The sequence below is a fragment of the Carcharodon carcharias genome, chromosome 2 (genome assembly GCF_017639515.1).
Source record: "Carcharodon carcharias isolate sCarCar2 chromosome 2, sCarCar2.pri, whole genome shotgun sequence".
Classification (NCBI taxonomy): Eukaryota; Metazoa; Chordata; class Chondrichthyes; order Lamniformes; family Lamnidae; genus Carcharodon; species Carcharodon carcharias.
This window is the reverse complement of record NC_054468.1, coordinates 130,389,231-130,407,291: the sequence shown is the minus strand read 5'-3', so window position 1 is coordinate 130,407,291 and position 18,061 is coordinate 130,389,231. Positions and strand designations below refer to the sequence as shown.

The window sequence follows — 18,061 nt, the reverse complement described above, 5'->3', positions numbered from 1 at the left end:
TTCAGTATCCTATTCTCTAATGAAGACACATGCAAAGTATTCACATAGTTTCTTGGCCATGTGCTCTATCTCCACAAGAGTATCTTCTTTTTCTGGTTCCTTTGACTACCCTTTTAACTATTTATACTTCTAAAAGTCATTTGAGTTCATTTTTGTGTTAGCCACTAATCTACCCTCTTCCTGTTTTGCTATTCTTAATCCCTCTTTTTAAATCTCCTCTGTATTTTTTATATTTAGCATGGTTCTCCACTTGTTTAGTTATTCATTCACGGAATGTGGGTATTGTTGTCAAAGCCAACATTTCGCCATTTCGAATTGCCCATGAGAAGGTGTGAACCACCTTCATGAACTGCTATGGTCCATTTGGTGAAGGTTCTCACATAGTGCTACTAGATAGCAAGTTTCAGGATTTTGACCCAGGAACATTAATGTATTTCTGGATAACTTGGAGGAGAACTTGAGAGTGATGTTGTTCCTATCTACCGACAGCTCTTGTCCTTCTAGGTGGTAAAGGTCACAGGTTTGGGAGCTGCTGTGTATCTTGTAGATGGCACACTCTCCAGTCACAGTGCGTGATGGTGGAGAGGGAGAGAGAGAATATTTAAGATGGCGGATATGGTGCCAATCAAGCAGGCTGCATTGCCCCTGGATGGCCTTGAGTTCCTTTAGTGTTATTTAATCTGAACTCATCCAGGCAAGTGGAGGGTATTCCATCACACTCCTGACTTGTGCCTTGTAGATGGTGGACAAGCTTTGAGGAGTCAGGAGTCACTTACCACGGAACACACAGCCTCTGTCCTGCTCCTGTAACCATAGAATCATGTGGCTGGTCCAGTTGGGTTTCTGATCAATGCTGGGGATTTGATGATGGTAATCTCATCATGGCATAAAATCTGGAATATAAAGCTAGTGTCAGTAATGGTGACCATGAAACTATCACCGATTGTCATAGAAACCCATCTGGTTCACTAATGTCCTTTGGGGAAGGAAATCTGCCATCCTTACCCAGTCTGGCCTACATGTGACTCCAGACCCAAGCAATGTGGTTGACTTTAAATGCCCTCTGAACTGGCCTAGCAAGGCATTCAGTTCAGGGGCAATTTGGGATGGACAATAAATGCTGGCCTTACCAGCAATGCCACATCCCACTTTTAAAATGTCATTATATGAACTGTATTACAAACCTTACAGTTGTCATAAGTATCTTTTTTCTGTCTTACTTTAACCTCTATAACTTTAGTCATCCAGGGAGATGTATCTTTAGCTGCACTTCCTTTTCCCCTCATAGAAGTGTGTCTATACCTGAACCATCTCTGGGCCAGTTCTCTTTACAACTCTCTGAAGTTGGCCCTCTTCCAGTTAGCTATTTGTTACAAATAAAAACAGAAAATGCTGCAAGAGCCCAGTAGGTCTGGCAGCATCTGTGGAGAGAGAAACAGAGTTAATGTTTCAAATCCATTTGACTGATGAAGCGTCATGTGAACTTGAAACGTTGACACTGTTTCTCTCTCCACAGATGCAGCCAGACCTGCTGAGTTTTTCCAGCATTTTCTATTCTTACTTCAGATTTCCAGCATCCACAATATTTTGCTTTATTTAACTATTTGTTACCCTTGATTGTTCCTTTTCCATTCCCATTACCACTCTAAAACTGATGATATTATGATCACTGTTCCTCAGATGCTCTCCCATTGAAACATGCTTCACGTACTCCACTTCACTCCCCAGAACCAGACACTGCTTCCTCCCTCATCAGGCTGGAAACACAATGATCAAGAAAGTTCTCTTGTAAGCATTTCAGGAATTCCTCCCCCTCTTTGCTCTTTATATTGTTACTATCCCAGTCTATATTAGGGTAATTGAAATCCCCCAATGGAGCTGCTCAGTAATTCTTGCATCCTTCTGTAATTTTCCTATAAATTTGCTCCTCTGTCTCCATCCTACAATATGGTGGCCTATAGCAGACACCCGGTATTGTAATAGTTCCTCTGTTAATCCTAACCAAATAGATTCTGTCCTTGACCCCTCAATTACATCATCCCTCTTTAGCCCTAATATTGCTTATTTGACCAATATTTCCATCCCATGCCTCCCTTTTTCGTTCCTTCCCTATCTTTGATGAATACCTTGTAGCCAGAAATTTTAAGTCCACTTCTTTGAATCAGGTCTCTGGTGTTGCCACTATATCATAGTCCCATGTGGCGGCTTGTGCCTTTAGCTCACCATCCTTATTTATACATTACAAGCATTTATGGAGGTTATGAGTGAAATCTTGTAGAGGTGTTGGGGGTCTTGGCCACCGGCTGGAGAGCCAGTGAGACCCCCATGTCACCTTTTTTTGAGAAGGCCCGCTGCATCTTGTGCCACTCAGGTACTTAGCAGGCGAGCGGCAGGCCTTCCCCGGGATCAAGACCCCCGGGGCAGGAGTCCCGCCTGTTGAGAGCTGCCAACCAATCAAAGGCTGCCAGCTCTTCTGTATTCATTGGCACCAAAAGGGAGGTGGTGAGTGCTACCGGTGCTACACCCATCCGAGACGTCAGATCATTGGGGGACTCAGGCACAGTTGATTGATGGCAGGAAGGGGTTCATAGGTTGGTGGGGGGGGTGGGAGATCAGCAGCACCCCCATCACCCCTCACACCCCACTTCCTAATGCTGGATCCCTCGATCAGGCACTGAGTACCTTTGAACAAGAGACGCTCCCACCCCTCCCCCACCTGGGGAACGCACATGCACACATGCCAGGGTTTGCTAGCAGTGAGGCCTGGGCCACCACTGGGTTAATACCAGCAGTAGTGGGATAAGGCCATTAAGCGGGCATCAGTTGGCCAACTAAGAGCCTTAATTGGTGGCAGGGCAGGAAGGATTTAATCGTGGATTTAATCGGTGTGGAGGCAGGAAGATGGCAGGGTCCCCACCTGCCATTCTCTCACCTGATTAAATGCCCACCCCAGCACCACCAAACACCCCAAGGGGGAGGGCACTGGATTCCACCCCATATGTTTAGCTTATGCGTTCAATTCTTCGAAGTGGGACTTCAACCCACAACCAACTGACTCAAAGGTGAGAATTTTACCACAGAGCCATGGCTGACACCCAAGGGTTAACCGATGTTCACACATGTATACTCTTCACACGTTGAGGAATTTGAATGGAAAAGAATGACAAGAGTTGGAGTGAAGCCTGGTGGGAAATAATCTCCAGTAAAGAGCCTAAAAACTCTGGTATTACTAAACTATAATGGAGGTCACAGCCATCGTGTGAAACACAACATATTGAGTTTGAGGAAATCAGGCTTAGAGTGTGAAGTGCATCACTTCATGTTTGGACTGTCTGTTTTAACTGTGAGTTATCATGGCTGGCTTTGAGTAGCATGTGAATGTAAACACTAATGGTTCAGTGTGAGACATTCCAACATGGTACGTGGAGTAGACATTGTATCTGATTCACTATTGATGATAGTGCAATGGGTGCAAATTCTTTGGTGCTTAAATGTGCTTTGCTGGTTGCAAATAGGTTTCGGTGTCTTGAAAGTGTTGGTTTACATGTTTTCCAGTTTACTCAAAGTTGATACCAGTGACAGGTCACAATTTTCAGTCACACAGGTAAACAACAGTGTTCTAGAGCTGCTTATACTTTACCCATCAGTCATTCATCCAGCAATGCTTTGCTCTCCCTCCGCAAAGAACAGGGGGGTCAGCATTAGCTGACACCCCAAAAATAACAACACCCACCCACCACCTGCCGCGTGCCCCCGTCACAACATATGTATTCTGTGGATCAGTGCAAAAACTGGCCCTACACAAGGAGACAGCCTACCCACAACTCAGAGTGGCCCCAATGGAGGTTGACAGACAGGCAAAGTTTGATCCAGTTGGACCTGTGCACAGTAGGTTTTAAAGACCAGGACCCACACCAGTAAGTTCAAATCGAATGATCGGCACAAAATTGAGTCCATTGAATTTTCTTGCACGCAAGAAAAAGCGAGCCACTTAAAAAGACACAGAGCAGCCTCTAAGAACTGATACTAAGCTGTTTGATATGTAGAGTTAGCAGAATGTTTCTTGTATAAAATGTTTTGAGTTAACTCTGCTATTCTCTCCACAGACGCTGCCAGACCTGCTGAGTTTTTCCAGCACTTTCTGTTTTTTTTTATTTTGGATTGCCCACAAGCTCAGTATTTTGCTTTTATTTTAATGTTTCTTGTACTACTGGATTCAATGCCCAGAACATTGAGCTCAAATCGCAACATAGAGAAAGGAGATGACCCTTCAACCATTTGAGCCTGACCCACCATTCAGTTAGATTATGGCTGATATGTACATTATCTCTTTTTGCACGCCTTAGCTTCATATCCCTTGATAACCTTACCTATCGATCTCAGGATTGAACACTTCAATTACCCTAGCATCCACAGTATTTTGGAGAGGGAGTTCCAGATTTCAAAAACCCAAATGTAGTTAGCTGTTTTGAAGATCTACACCCAGATAGAGGAGCTTAACCTTTAGATCCCTACCTCTTTTAAAAGGCCGATTCTCTAAAACTGAACTATGCAGGCCCTCATGGAAAATTGTAACAATTGAGCTCAGCAAATAAATCATGGGCTAGTTATCCTTTACATCCTTGATCCCACATTGATGACCATACCTTCAGTTATCTAGGGCCTAATTTTTGGAATGCTTCTTTGCCGGCTAAAACGTTTTTCTTGACTTAGAGCCCATTTTTGTCCATTTACTCACCTTTGAAATGACTTGGGACATTTTACTGTGTTTAGGATGCTAAATGAATACAAATTGTTGTTGAAGCATCTCCCATTTTTGTCTACAGTTTCACAGAATGTATTTGACAACCTAATCTAGCAATATAAATATAAATTAAATCGCATGGAATTTACAGCACAGGAACAGGCTATTCAGCCTTCCTGCTCTATGCTGATGTTTAGGCTCCACCACTGCACCCCCCCTTCCCCCCTTCATTCAATCCTATCATAATGTTGGGTGTGAGTCATCAGCTCGCTATAAAAGTACACATGTTTTGCTGCCACACAGAGTGTGGGAATATAGACTACTTTATGAGTGCTAACATGGGAATTTGGTACAGGTGGGAATTCCTCTAGTAGGTTTTCCTCAAGCTATAATTTAGATTAGCATTCAAACTCTGATTTAAAACTTTAAAACTGCAAGCGAGTTAAGAAACCTAGCTATTGGAAACCGCATGGCAGCACTAGTTATCTGTCAATCAACTGCAAGTAAATAGGTGTTAATCACTGTAGCAGGAAGTTTACTGAGCAGTTGCAACTTGGCTGTGAGTCATAAGCTCTCCATAAAAGTAAACAGCTTTGCTACCACACAGAGTGTGAGAGCACAGAGTGAGTCAAGGACAGAGTACTTTGAGGTACAAGTGCTAACTTGGGAACTTGATGCAAGTGGGGATTCAGTGCCATCGGCAAAGGAGAGGTTGCTTTTTATACTTTTTTTTTAGTCCGCAGTAACTAGTGAGTATTCAAAGGTATTAATTAGCTGAGGAGGTCGGTGATTGTTTGGTGAATTTTAAGATTTTAGCCCTCCAAACTTAGGCAATAGTTTAAACTGCTACTGGGGTGCTATAAGTATAGCATTAAATTTATAGCTTAACTAGTTAAACTATTTAATATAACTACAGTTAACAGTTGAATGATATTTCTAAACTTGGAAACAAATGAGATAAATAAACACAATTGAGATGGCAGGGCAGGTGATGTATTGCAGCTGTAGCATGTGGGTAATGGGAAACCTATGTGATCCACAGGAATCACATCTGCAGTAAGCATCTGTAACTCAAGGAACTTCAGCATCGAGTTGATGAACTGGAGTCTGAGCTCTGGGCACTGAGGTGCATCAGGGAGGGGGTAAGTTACCTGGTCACTTTGTTCCAAGAGGCAGTTACACCCCTTAGGCCAGGTCCTTCTGATTTGGTCCATGGTCAGGGTAAGGAGTTGTACTTGTGAGTGAGGCAGGTATGGGGACCCAGAAAGTAGCCATGAAGAAGCCTCAGCCCTTGCAATTGTCAACAGGCTCAAGTTTCTTGAAGCTTGTGTGGGCAAGAGCAGGGACCACAAGGAGGGTGAGCAAACTGACCAGGGCACTAGGAAACAGGAGGCCATTCAAGTGGGAGGAATGAAAAGGAATGTTTTTGTCATAGGAGACTGTAGGGTTAGGGGAATAGGCACTGTTCTGTTCAGCAAGAACATAAATCCTGAAGGCTGTGTTGACTGCCTGGTGCCAAGCTTAAGGCATCTCCTCTGGGCTGGAGAGGATTTTTGAGTGGGAGGGAAAGGATCTAGTTGTCATGGTCCATTTGGTTATCATTGACATAGATAGGACTTAGAAAGAGGGGGGATATGAGTATTTAGGGGCTAAATTAAAAAGCAGAACCACAAAGGTAATAATCTCTGAATTGCTACCTAAGTGATGAGCAAATTGGCATAGGGTAAATAAGATCAGAGAGATGAATGTGTGGCTCAGAGTTTGGTGTGGGAGAAAAGGGTTTCAATTCATGGGCCACTGGCACCAGTACTGGGGAAAGAGGGAGCTGTACTATTGGGACAGTCTTCACCTGAACCATGCTGGGACCAGTGTCCTGATGAGTCTTATAAGTAGGTCTGCCGAGAAGGCTTCAAACTAAATAGTGTGGGTAAGCGTTCATGTGAGGGCAGATTTAGAAAATTAAAAAGAAAGGACAAAACAATAATGCAGAGTAGCAATATGGGTGATGGTAACCAGAGTGCAAACATAAGAGTGCATCAGGAAATATGGTCAGAGTAGGGAAATTTGACTTTAAGCTAACAGAGAGGGAGGAAGGAGGGTGAAGAGAGATTTAGAAACCCAAAGGTAAAAGTTGAGGCAATAGAAAAGCAAATCAATGTACATAAATACAAGCTGAGTGGGACAGGTAGAGACAGAGAGTTTAATAGTAATCGTGCATCAGTAAGGTTCATGCAGGGAATAATAGTAAAAAATAAAATTGAAGTCACTTCATCTGAATGTGTGGGGCATCTGAATAAGACAGATAAACTAGTGGCACAAATAGACATAAGTGGTTTAGATTTAATTATCATTACAGAGACATGGTTACAAGGCGACCAAGGTTGGCAAATAAATATTTCAGGATACACAACATTTTGAAAATACTGGCAAAATGGAAAAGAGGGAAGGGGTAGCCCTGATAAGAACGTTAGTGAGAAAGGTCTTGGCTCAGAAAATCAGGAAGTAGAATCAGTATGGGTGGAAATTAGAATGAGCAATTCCATGGTGGGTGGGTTCTCATTTGCCCGCCATGCCATCATCTCGCTGCTTCATCATGCTGGGTGCCATATTTAAAATGCAGCTGCGTGCACACTTCTCAGTGCTTCCAGCCCAGGACTGCTGCATGGATCACATGGCCTCGAAGGCAAGAAGACTGCAGCCCCCAGGTTTCATGACGCATCCCTTGAGCGCCTTTTGGACACATTGGAGGCCCGGCGTGATGTCCTCTACTCCAACTCTGGCCGCAGGATGGGCAGCAACAACACCAATTCAGCTCGGGAGGCGGTAACAGCAATGGTCAGTGCTGTCGCGCTGCAAAAGAGGACAGCCACCCAGTGCCGCAAGAGGATGATCTCCTCCGTTCCACCAGGGTAAGTCACCCTTCTCATCACTCGCAACTCACACACTCACAACCCCATCACAGATCCACAGTGCCCTCGCTCACGGCCAGTTCAAGGGATATCACCATTCACTCTCTCTCACACACCTTCATTCCATCCATGAGACCATTCACCACCCACACATGCTTATCATCTGGCTTGGCAGGCATCTTGCTTACATTCTCTCCATCTCTATTCATGCAGGAGAAGATGGCACACAAGAGGGGAGAGGTCATAGACTGGTGGAATCAAAGCCCAAAATCAAGGTCCTCACGGACTTTGAAAACAGAGCCATCCAGCTGGCTGGTGAGGATCTGGGCTGTTCCTGTGCTGACGGTGAGCTCGGCGGTGCTCTACCAAGTGAGGATCCAGCAGTGCAACATCCATCAGATAACCATCCTGTTAGTGACCTGTCCTGTTTCACAGGCCACTGCCATTCACTAATTATCACTGTTTGCTTTCGCAGGCACATCTGGGAAACTGCCAAGAGAGTCCACAACCCAGGGCCTCCATTCAAGCCCCAAGGGAAGCACAGAAGAGGAATCCACTGAAACCCTGGCTGAAGACCCATCACAGCGCGTACCCACACCCTACACCCAAGCAGAGACACACACATTGGTGGGAATTAGATTTAGAGTGTCCTCCAATCCGGTGAGCACATCGCACCTGCTTATCCGTAGCAGGCAGTGGCAGGGACTTCCCAGGTTTCCGGTACTCGGAGGACTGGTGGAGGCCAGAAATTTTCTGAGTCCGAGTCAGGTGATGAGCCTCTAGACTCGCTCATGTCACAGTTGCTGGAGCAGCAAAGGCAAGCTCGGGAACATCAGGAAGGGATGTCCACTGGACTCCTCAGATTGCAAGGCACAATGGAGGAGTCTATCCACCTTCAAGCTGAGGTGATAGCATTGGCATGCCAACACACCAAGGTCAACACTGGTAGGATGGTGGTCACCATGGAGACCTTGGTCCAAGACGTTACTCCCACACTGCTGCGCGGGCTCAACTCTATCACTGATGCTATAGTTGGCCCCCAACAATATGTACGTGAGAGAGGTGCTGGGCAGCTCAATCTCACTCCAGCTACCCCTTCTCCTCAAGGAGTCAGCCAGGGGCCCTCAGGCACCCATAGGAAGGAGGATCAGCAGGTCTACCGCCCGGGGCCTTCCAACCAGGTGACTCCAGGGGTGTTTGGCCCAACCGAATCCCCTCTTCCTGTGACCTCAGCAGCTCCAGCTCCACAGGCCGAGGAGAGTGCCACTGCCTCACAGCAGGACTTCGAAAGCAGGCTGGGGACCTCCAGGTCTCAGACCTCCAGAGGACGCCTGCCAAGGTCGTCACAGGCAACGGGGCATAGCAGTCAGCAGGCTGCCTCCACTTCCACTGTGGATGTCCACAGAGCACCAAGATGTGGCAGCACGGTTAGGAAAGTTAATAAGATGAAGATGCAGAGCCTGGACACGGGTGATAATCACTTGTACATAATGCTCACTATTGTAAATAAACTCCCAAGAATGTCTCCCTGCCTATGACTCCTTGTTCTGATGAGCAGTGTTTCTGTCACTCAGATGTGAAACCTTTCTGCACAAGATAAAGGCAGGTGTCTCAGTCCAGGGCCCCTTTGCTGTGCTTTGTGCAGCCTTCAGACCAAAGTGATGGTCCAGCCTCACACTGACTGGACATATTACTGATGCCTGCACCTCGATGGTGCTTGTCATTGCTGCCAGAATGTTGTGGGTAGGTGTTACAGAGTTCCGTCATTCTCTCTGTGTGCTCTCAGCACCTTTGAGGTGAGGCTGACCCCCATCTCTTCAGCATCTGTGACCAGTGATGCTGTGCTCCTAAAGGGCTCAGGTGCTGAAGGCTGCCAAAGGATCAGGTGCATTTAAAGTTTCACAGCTGCATCTCTATGATATGACGCTGATCACAGAGCACAAGTGAGCTGCCCTCGGCCAGACAGGAGTCAAGACATTCTCAGAGGCTATGTGAAGGTTTATGATGTCCTTACTGCATGTCATCATCATCCTCTTGGAATCGAATGACTATTAGGGCCTTCACTGCACCAAAAATATCAGGAGCATTATCACGAAGAGTATGTGCACTACCATCAGCCAGACTGGAGGCAAATGTTCACAGATGCAATGTGAAGATCTATGGAGTCTCCTCAATGCATGTCGTCATCATCCTCCACAAATCTAGCAACTATGAGAGCCTTCCAAGTGCGCTTGCCTTGTCTGGCCAGTGTGAGGGCTTCATTGCCATCGTCGTCGCCTTTGAGGACTTCCTCACCCTCATCACCATCGACGTCCTCTTCATCAGAGGAGACTTCCAGCTCCCCTATCTCCTCCTCAGCCAGCTCCCCTCCCCGTTGCAGCGCCAGATCGTAAAGGGCACAGCAGATGACGACGATGTGTGACACCCTCTCTGGACTGTATTACAGGGTTCCACCAGACCAGCCCAGGCACCGGAACCTCATTTTCAGCATCCCAATGGTTTGATCCATCAAGTTGCAACTTGCAGCATGAGCCTCGTTACACCTTCGCTCTGCTGCAGTCTGAGGCCGCTGCGCAGGTGTCATCAGCCACGTCCTCTGTGAGTAGCCCTTGTCCCTGAGGAGCCAACCCTGCAGCTTCTGTGGACCCTGGAAGATGTCAGGGATCTGAGACCAACTGAGAATGTAGGAGTTGTGCACAATCCCTGAAAACCGTGCGCAGACCTGCAGGATGCGTTTGTGGTGGTCGCACACCAGCTGCACATTCAGTGAATGGAAGGCCTTGCAGTTGACATAGTTGACCCCTTGTTGCGACGGGGTTTTGAGCGCCACATGAGTACAGTCAATCACATCCTACGCCCATGGGAAACCCAAGATCTGGGCAAATCCCAGTGCTGTTGCATCCTGGCTCTCTTGGTCCAGGGCGAAACGCACAAAGTTTTGTGTCATTGCGAAGATGACATCCATGACATCATGGATGCATTTATGGGTGGAATGTTGTGATATCCCACAGAGGCCACACATGGAGCCCCAAAAGGAGCCAATGGCTTAAAAATTGAGCGCCATGGTCACTTTACAGCCACTGGGTGTGGATGCCCTCTATGTCCCCATGGTGCCAAATCCTGCATTGGTTGGCAGCTGTGACTGACCAGTTCCCTAGACATGCGCAGTCTTCCGCGACACTGGTTGTCGGTCATCTGAAAGGCGGTGTCTGTGGGCCCTGGGTGTCGCTGGGTGCCGACCAACAATGGCTTGCTGTGGCTCTTCTGCAGCATATGCCAGAGCCCCATTCTCCTAAACTGCACTGCAAGGCGGCACTGTTAGCTTGAACTATGGGGGAGACTGGTCCAAACCAGGAATGATGGATTGCAAGGGGCTGTGAGCACCTCCACCAGTGACTGCTCCATGGCCAGCTTTCACAAGGAGATTGTACAACGTGCCCAGTCATCCAACTGTCCTGCAGTCCACTAAAACACTCATTAATTTGCATTCTGTGCCCAAGGCGTGAAAAGCTCTAGAGCATTTGGTGGCACTTTGATGCCTCTGCATTGCTTAACTGTGTAGATAACTTAGAGACACGACTCCATGAATGTCAATGTGGCTGCAGAAGAATGATCGCTTTATACAAGGTTTCCCTAATGTGTTGCCACTTCCCTCACCCCCACCTCACACGTGCTTGTGCACTACCTTCAATCACAGGGCAGCCCTTGCCCCTGCCCCCAAGTCACCTCAACTGCAGGTCAACCCTTGCCCCCATGCCTCCAATACGCCTCAACCTTGAAGTCCTACAAGCGACCCAGGCGAGTGTCACGCAACGTTATTGTGCACTCACATCCGAGTTCCTCTCAAAGTGCTACCCACCAAGTGCAAGCCTTATATGTGCTGATGTGATTGCACGCCAACATGGGCAGCTGATCCAGCAGGGCGGTGGGGTGGGGGGAATGATTCCGGAGGGCTGGCCTTATAGTGAAATGCAGTGGGGTTCCCGACATCCGATGGCGGGAAACGGGGCCGGCAATCAATGGGCTGAGCACACGGTCTCAAACCGGTTTCACAATGTTGTGAAACCAGTTTTTGGCCTTCTCGCCATATTCTCCACTCATGCCACCAAGCACGTCCGCCCATTGCACAAATATTTTGTGTCTGTCTTTTCACAGCAGAAGGCACAAGTTGCATACCAGAAATAGAGAGTGAGCTGGTGCTTAAAAGAGTGAGAAAATTAATATCACCAGAGAAAAAGGTACTGGAGAAACTCAAAGAACGCAAATCCAACAAATCCCCAGGGCCTGATGGCCTACATCCTAGGGCTTAAAGAGATAACTGCAAAGATAACAGATGCAATGGCGTTCCAGCAGATTCAAAGTTAGCAAACGTAACACTGCTACTCAAGAAAGGAGGGGGAGAGAAACAGGGAACCACAGGCCAGTTAGCCTGACATCAACCATTAGGAAAGTGCAGGGATCTATTATTAAGGAATTCTTAAAATACATTTTTAAAAGCAAAGTATGATTGGAACAAGTCAACATGGGCGTTACGAAAGAGAAATCCTATTTTACAATTTTATTAGTGTTTTTGAATGTGTAACTAGTAGAGTTGATAAAGGTAAATCGGTAGATTTGGCATACTTGGATTTCCAAAAGGCATTTGATAAGGTGTCACATGAAAGATTAATAGGCAAGATAAGGGCTCATGGACTAGGGGATGATATATTAGCCTGGATAGATTGGTTAATGGACAAGAAGCAGAGATTAGGGATAAGTGGGGCATTTTTAAGTTGCCTAGCTGTGGGTGGAGTGCCGCAATGATCAGTGTTGGGACCTCAGCTATTTACAATCTATATTAATGGCTTAGACAAATAGGCAGAAGGTAATCTAAAATTTCTGATGATACAAAGCTATCTGGGAATGCAAGCTATGAGGAGGACAAAGAAGCTGCAAAGAGATGTTGAGAGGTTAAGTAAATAGACAAAAAGGGGGCAGTTGGAGTATAATGTGAGGAAGTGTGAGGTTATTCACTTTGGTCTTAAGAATAGAAAAGCAGAATATTTTTTACAAGGTGTGAAACTTGTAAATGTTGAATTTTCAGAAAGATGTAGGTATGCTCGTCCAAGGAACGCAAAGATAGCATGCACATCAGGCAAGCAATTAGGAGAGCATATGGCATGTTGGCCTTTATTGCAAGGGGATTGAATTACAAGGATAAATGCTTTTTCCTACAATTGTATGGGCCTTTGGTGAGACCATGCCCAGAACACTGTGTGCAGTTTTGGTCTCCATATTTGAGGAAGGATATACCCCCATGAGAGGCAGTGCCTGGGATGAGAGGGTTGTCCTATGATGAGAGGCTAAGTAAATTGTGCCTTATATAGTCTGCAGTTTAGAAGAATGAAGGTGATCTCATTAAAACATTCAAGGTCATGAATTAATAGGGTAGACACTGGGAGGTTGTTTCCCATGGCTGGGGAATCTAGAACAAAGGTGCACAATATCAGGATAAGGGGCCGATTATTCATGACTGAGATGAGGAGAAATTTCTTCACTCAAAGGGTTATGAATTTTTGGAGTTCTCTACCACAGAAAGTTGTGGAAGCTCCATGATTGAATATATTTAAGACTTGGATGGACAAATTTTTGGTCTCTCAGGGAATCAAGGGATATAGGGAGCAGGTGGGAAAATGAAATTAAGATAAGCTATGGTCTTGTTGAATGGTGGAGCAGACTCAATGGGCTGTGTGGTCTACTTCAGCTCCTCTTTCTTATGTTCTTATCATGTATTTCTATTCCTTTCTCCCTCTTGTCCTTCCCAGCATCCCCTTAAATTCTTATATACTATTCATAAAATCATAGAATAGTGTAGCACTGGGCGGAGATCATTCAGTCCATCAGGCTGGCCCTTTCATAGTGTAATCCAGTTCGGCCCACTTGCCTGCTTTTTCCCCATAGCCCTGCATTCTTTTCTACTTCAAGTCATAATCCAGTTCCCTTTAGAAGCCCCCTGTTGAATCTGTATCCCCTATCCCATTAGGCAGTGTATTCCAAATCCTAACCACTCATTCATTGCACAAGAAAGTTTTACCTCAAGACACCTCTGGTTCTTTAGCAAATCGCCATAAATCTGTTTTATTTGCCTCAATTATTCCTCATAGTAGCGGGGGTTCCAAATTATTGCCACTCTCTAGGTAAAGAAATTCTCCCTGAATTCCCCTACTGGATTTATTTGTGACAGTCTTATATTTATCGCCCCCCTTAGTTTTGTTCTCACACGTTGTGATCACAGTCATCGCTTTGTCCTGTTGCAGTGACGGCTGGGCGGACCGCGAGGAAGTGATTGAAGCCTATGAGCAAGAGGCGGTGGGAGGCATCACAATCAAGCTGCAGTCCGCTGAGGTCACCTGGTTCGATGACTACTACCTGAAGCTGAAGCTGGACAGCAACACCCGCAACCCGTGGTTCCCCGAGTTCTGGCAGCACCGCTTCCAGTGCCGTTTGGAAGGGCATCCTCAGGAGAACCAAGCTTTTAAAAGGCTCTGCACAGGTAAATGAAAGACTCGCACCTGCCGCTCAACACCGCTCGACATTTACTCTTCAGAATGTAAAGCCGCTCTTGGGGGGATAGGGATCAAAGGGTATGGGGAGAAAGCGGGAGCAGGCTATTGAGCTGGATGATCAGCAACGAATGGCCTACTCCTGCTCCTAGTTTCTATGAATCAAAACACAAATTAAACAATATGGCAGATTGGGAATTTATGGTTCGATATCTCACTGTTCCCCATCTGTGAGCACAGGAGAACACAATACAAAATTTCGTGCTCCCAGCCAACTAGTTTCCACCTGTTAACTTTAATGGATTAAAAGAATGGGGAACGGTTCCTCCATTTTTTTTTTGTGTCTTTGGTTCTCTACTTCAGTTGTAACCATCCTCCAAAAGTAAAAGAGCCCATGACTCCCAGGAGGAAGTCAAGTTTCCCACTCTTGGCACAAGCAGGAAATCGCCCCCTAGAAACATGCTGGTCAGGTGGGTAGGGTCAACCTTCTGCTGAAATGCATTTGCACAATTACAAATATAAAATATCCAAAGACCGAGCACAATCAGCCAGTGTAATAGAGCATATTTTATCCCCCATTTAAAAAGTATATTTTCATGTATTTGAGTGGTAACATGGTGTAAATTTTATTAACACAGCTGAATAGGGTTATGTCACCAAATTTAAGCACTTTCAGTAAATGTCCAGCTTTAAGTCGCTGAAAATGACTTTAAAAACCTATACTGAGCTAATTAATAGTTTCGTTGGTGTGAATTAGTCAGCTTCATAGTTAATTAACTATTTTTTTGATATGAAAAGTCTTTTAAAACATGCCAACTCATCTCTGTGTGCCCAAGAAAGTGAGTGCAGTTTGAAGAGGCTTCCCAAACCAGCACAACTGGTGAAATCACACAATTTCAATCTTGGGGTGTGGTCACCTTTAGGGCGGGGCTTGATATGGGCAAATGGAATCTCGAACTTGCATGTAAGATTGTGAAAAACATAAATGTTAGTGATTTTGGCCTTAACTCATTTGTGTTTGAAATCCCCCAATCTTTTGTGTTGGTTCAGCCTTTTTCGCCCAGATTGAGCTGATATTTCTCATGGAAGCTCGACCCCAAGGTGTAAGCCCAACAAATGACATGGTCCTCATTCCAAAAATGTCGCTAAATGTCATCTCAGATCTGGTCAAGTCTTCCAAACGGGAAGAGACCAAAGCAGTCCAACATTATGGGTTATGGGTCTGTTGTAAGATGCGACAATTTCCAAACACATTGTTGACTGTGTTACTGGCCACGACAATGATTTGGTTCCACCCTGGAGCTAACCTCCTGAGTAATAAATTTCCTCACAGAAGTTGAAAATTAGGGCATCTGTTCCAGTACTCTGGGCTAATTCAACTCTAATCCTTGAAGAATCAGCCCTTCAAGTAAAGCTGACATCAGGTTTCATGCTGGAGCATGGGCTTTCATTCTTAGTCTCTTGAAAGTGGTAAGAGTTTGACTGTATTTTTTATTGAAATGTCCATAAAGGAGCCACCAAGAACATAAGAGTATTTATTTTATGTTGTCTGTATATGGGTAGGGAAGGTGGGGAATGAAGTGCACGTGGAGAACAGGGGGGGAAATTTGTGCTGGATGGAGGGAAGTGTGTGAGTCAACTGGGGGGCAGGGGGCGTGTATGTGTGAGGTGGAGAGAAGGCCCTAGCTGGAGGGATGTGGGTGTTGATGGAGGATAATTTGTGAGAGAAATGAGTGTGTAAAAGTTGTAGAAATATTAGTTGGAGGGAAATAGGTATGTGAGAATGTGTGTATGAGGCGGTGGGAAGTGTGTGTGTGTGTGTGTGTGTGTGTGTGTGTGTCTGTGTGTCTGTCAGTGGGACTTCTGCCCCTCACTGGGATTGGCTGGCAGCTCCAAAAGATCATTTGTGGGCATTGCCGGAACTGCAACCAGTCCCAAGAAGGAGGCCCAATGGATCCCAGATTGAGGTAAGTCTGGGGAATTGGGCAGGGAGGGTTCAGCCAGTTTAGGTGCAGTGGGGTGGTGGTGGTGGTGGGTTTTGGTGAGCAGGCAACTAGGAAGAAAGGGGGGGTAGTATCTTCGAGGTCTGCCCTCCCCTTCCCTCCCTACGATGCGCATAGGGCAACCCTGAAAGATAATACCCCCTTCCTACCCGCCCCTTTAAAAAGCTTTCCACCGTATTATGGTGTGGCCAGTGTATTATTGGGGTTAATTGGTTTGTTAACAAGCTCAATTGACCCTTGGACTATTTATTTAAATATGGCAGACGGGCTGCCGATTTCGGTGCCCACCCAGCTACCGTGTTATGGTGGTGAGCATGGGGGTGGCAGGAAGGTGGTGGGGTTGGCATCCACCCTATTTTACATTTTCTCCCCCCCCTGTTGAAAAGACACTTGGCGGGGGCATATAAAATCCAGCCCTGTGTGTCTGAAAGTCTGTGGGTGAGGTTCAGTGAAGAATGTTTGTGAGAGAGCATATGTGAGGTGGAAATACGGTGTGTGTGTGTGCGTGTGCATTGGGAAAAGGGAGATGTCCGTGTTGTTGTGTGTTTGAGAATGTAATTTGATGTTATTTCAGCCAATGGATGGAACACTGTGCTAATAAGAATCACCTATTTAAAAGACAGAATTTAGTACACAACTTTGGTCCAAATTACTCATGACCGTAACTCGAATATGCCTGGAAGTGTTAAATCAGAAACCGGCAGGTTTAGCTGTCAAATGCTGATTGGTCACAATTTCCACCGAGCAGTGTGTGTGGGCTCCTGGCACCCTTTCCACTGAAGGCACAGAGAGTATTTGCTGGCACACAGTGGTAAGTTGCAGAATGGCTCAGGTTCTCAGATGTTACACTGCAGGTCCTGGCGCAGAAGGTCCAGAGGAGGAGGTCCAAAGGAGGAGGGGTTGTTTGTGCCTGCAGAGGGGAAGGATGTAGTCACCTCGCTGTCCTTACTCTCCTGTTACACTCTCTTATAGCAGCTGGCACTTCTCTGCCTGGCATCATATCCTGCTCCCATTCCTCAACCAGACCAAGGGGACCCCGAGCAAGATGTTGCTGACCAAACAGTCTTTGTCCTGGCTGCGTATAGAAAGTGGAGTAGCAAAGCACTTAACTCTTTTTAGGTGAAGTCCTCAGAGAAATTCCAGAACTAATGTTGCCTGAGTCTGGTGAAGTCTTGATAAAGTGTTCCAGAAAGCTTCCCAATTGTTTCAGAGGTCCCCTCCATAGCTCCAAGGACAATGATAATGAATTGGTGAATATCCCTTTAAGTAGCACATGAAATTAACATCAACACATGTGTGTGATTTTCCATGCCTGCTGGTATCAGGTGTGCTCAGCGCCGTGAATGGGCGATATGGCGACAAGGCCAGAAATCGGTTTCACAATGTTGCAAAACCAGTTTGCTATCATCTGCCCCGCCCATTCCCCGCCATTGGACACCTGGAACCTCATTGTAAAACATCTGCATATCATTGCAAGGCCAGCCCACCGGAGGCCCCGCTGGATCGTCCGCCCACGTTGGCGTGATTGCACGCTGGCGTAGAACACGTCTTGATAAGTGTGATGTGCAGAAGTCTGGACTTACTGCCAGGGCCTTGCTCACATCGCGGAAATCTGAGGAGCAGAAGATGCTGGAGCCCGACAGCAATGGGATTCTGGAGGAACATCCATGGCATGCTGGTGGATTCTCATGGACATGGCTCTGCCGCAAAGCAGCTCACGGAAGTTGGAAAGTCACCATTGAAGGTCTGCTCACAATGGATGATGGTTGAAGGGGTGAGAGAGGAAGGTCTAGGATTGACTGGAAGAGAAGAGGTGTCGGGGGATGGGATTGGGAGTTGGGAGGGAGGGAATGAAGGCGTCAG

The 18,061-nt window shown here is 46.2% G+C and overlaps 1 protein-coding gene across 1 annotated transcript in view; it reads left to right on the top strand.

Moving 5' to 3' along the window:
* LOC121288224 (metabotropic glutamate receptor 1-like) overlaps nt 1–18,061 on the top strand; it is a 619,300-nt gene that overhangs the window by 493,402 nt on the left and 107,837 nt on the right. The window contains exon 4 of the mRNA XM_041206686.1: nt 13,950–14,185. Within this exon, the coding sequence (XP_041062620.1) occupies nt 13,950–14,185 (236 nt within the window). The remainder of the gene's footprint in view (nt 1–13,949; nt 14,186–18,061) is intronic.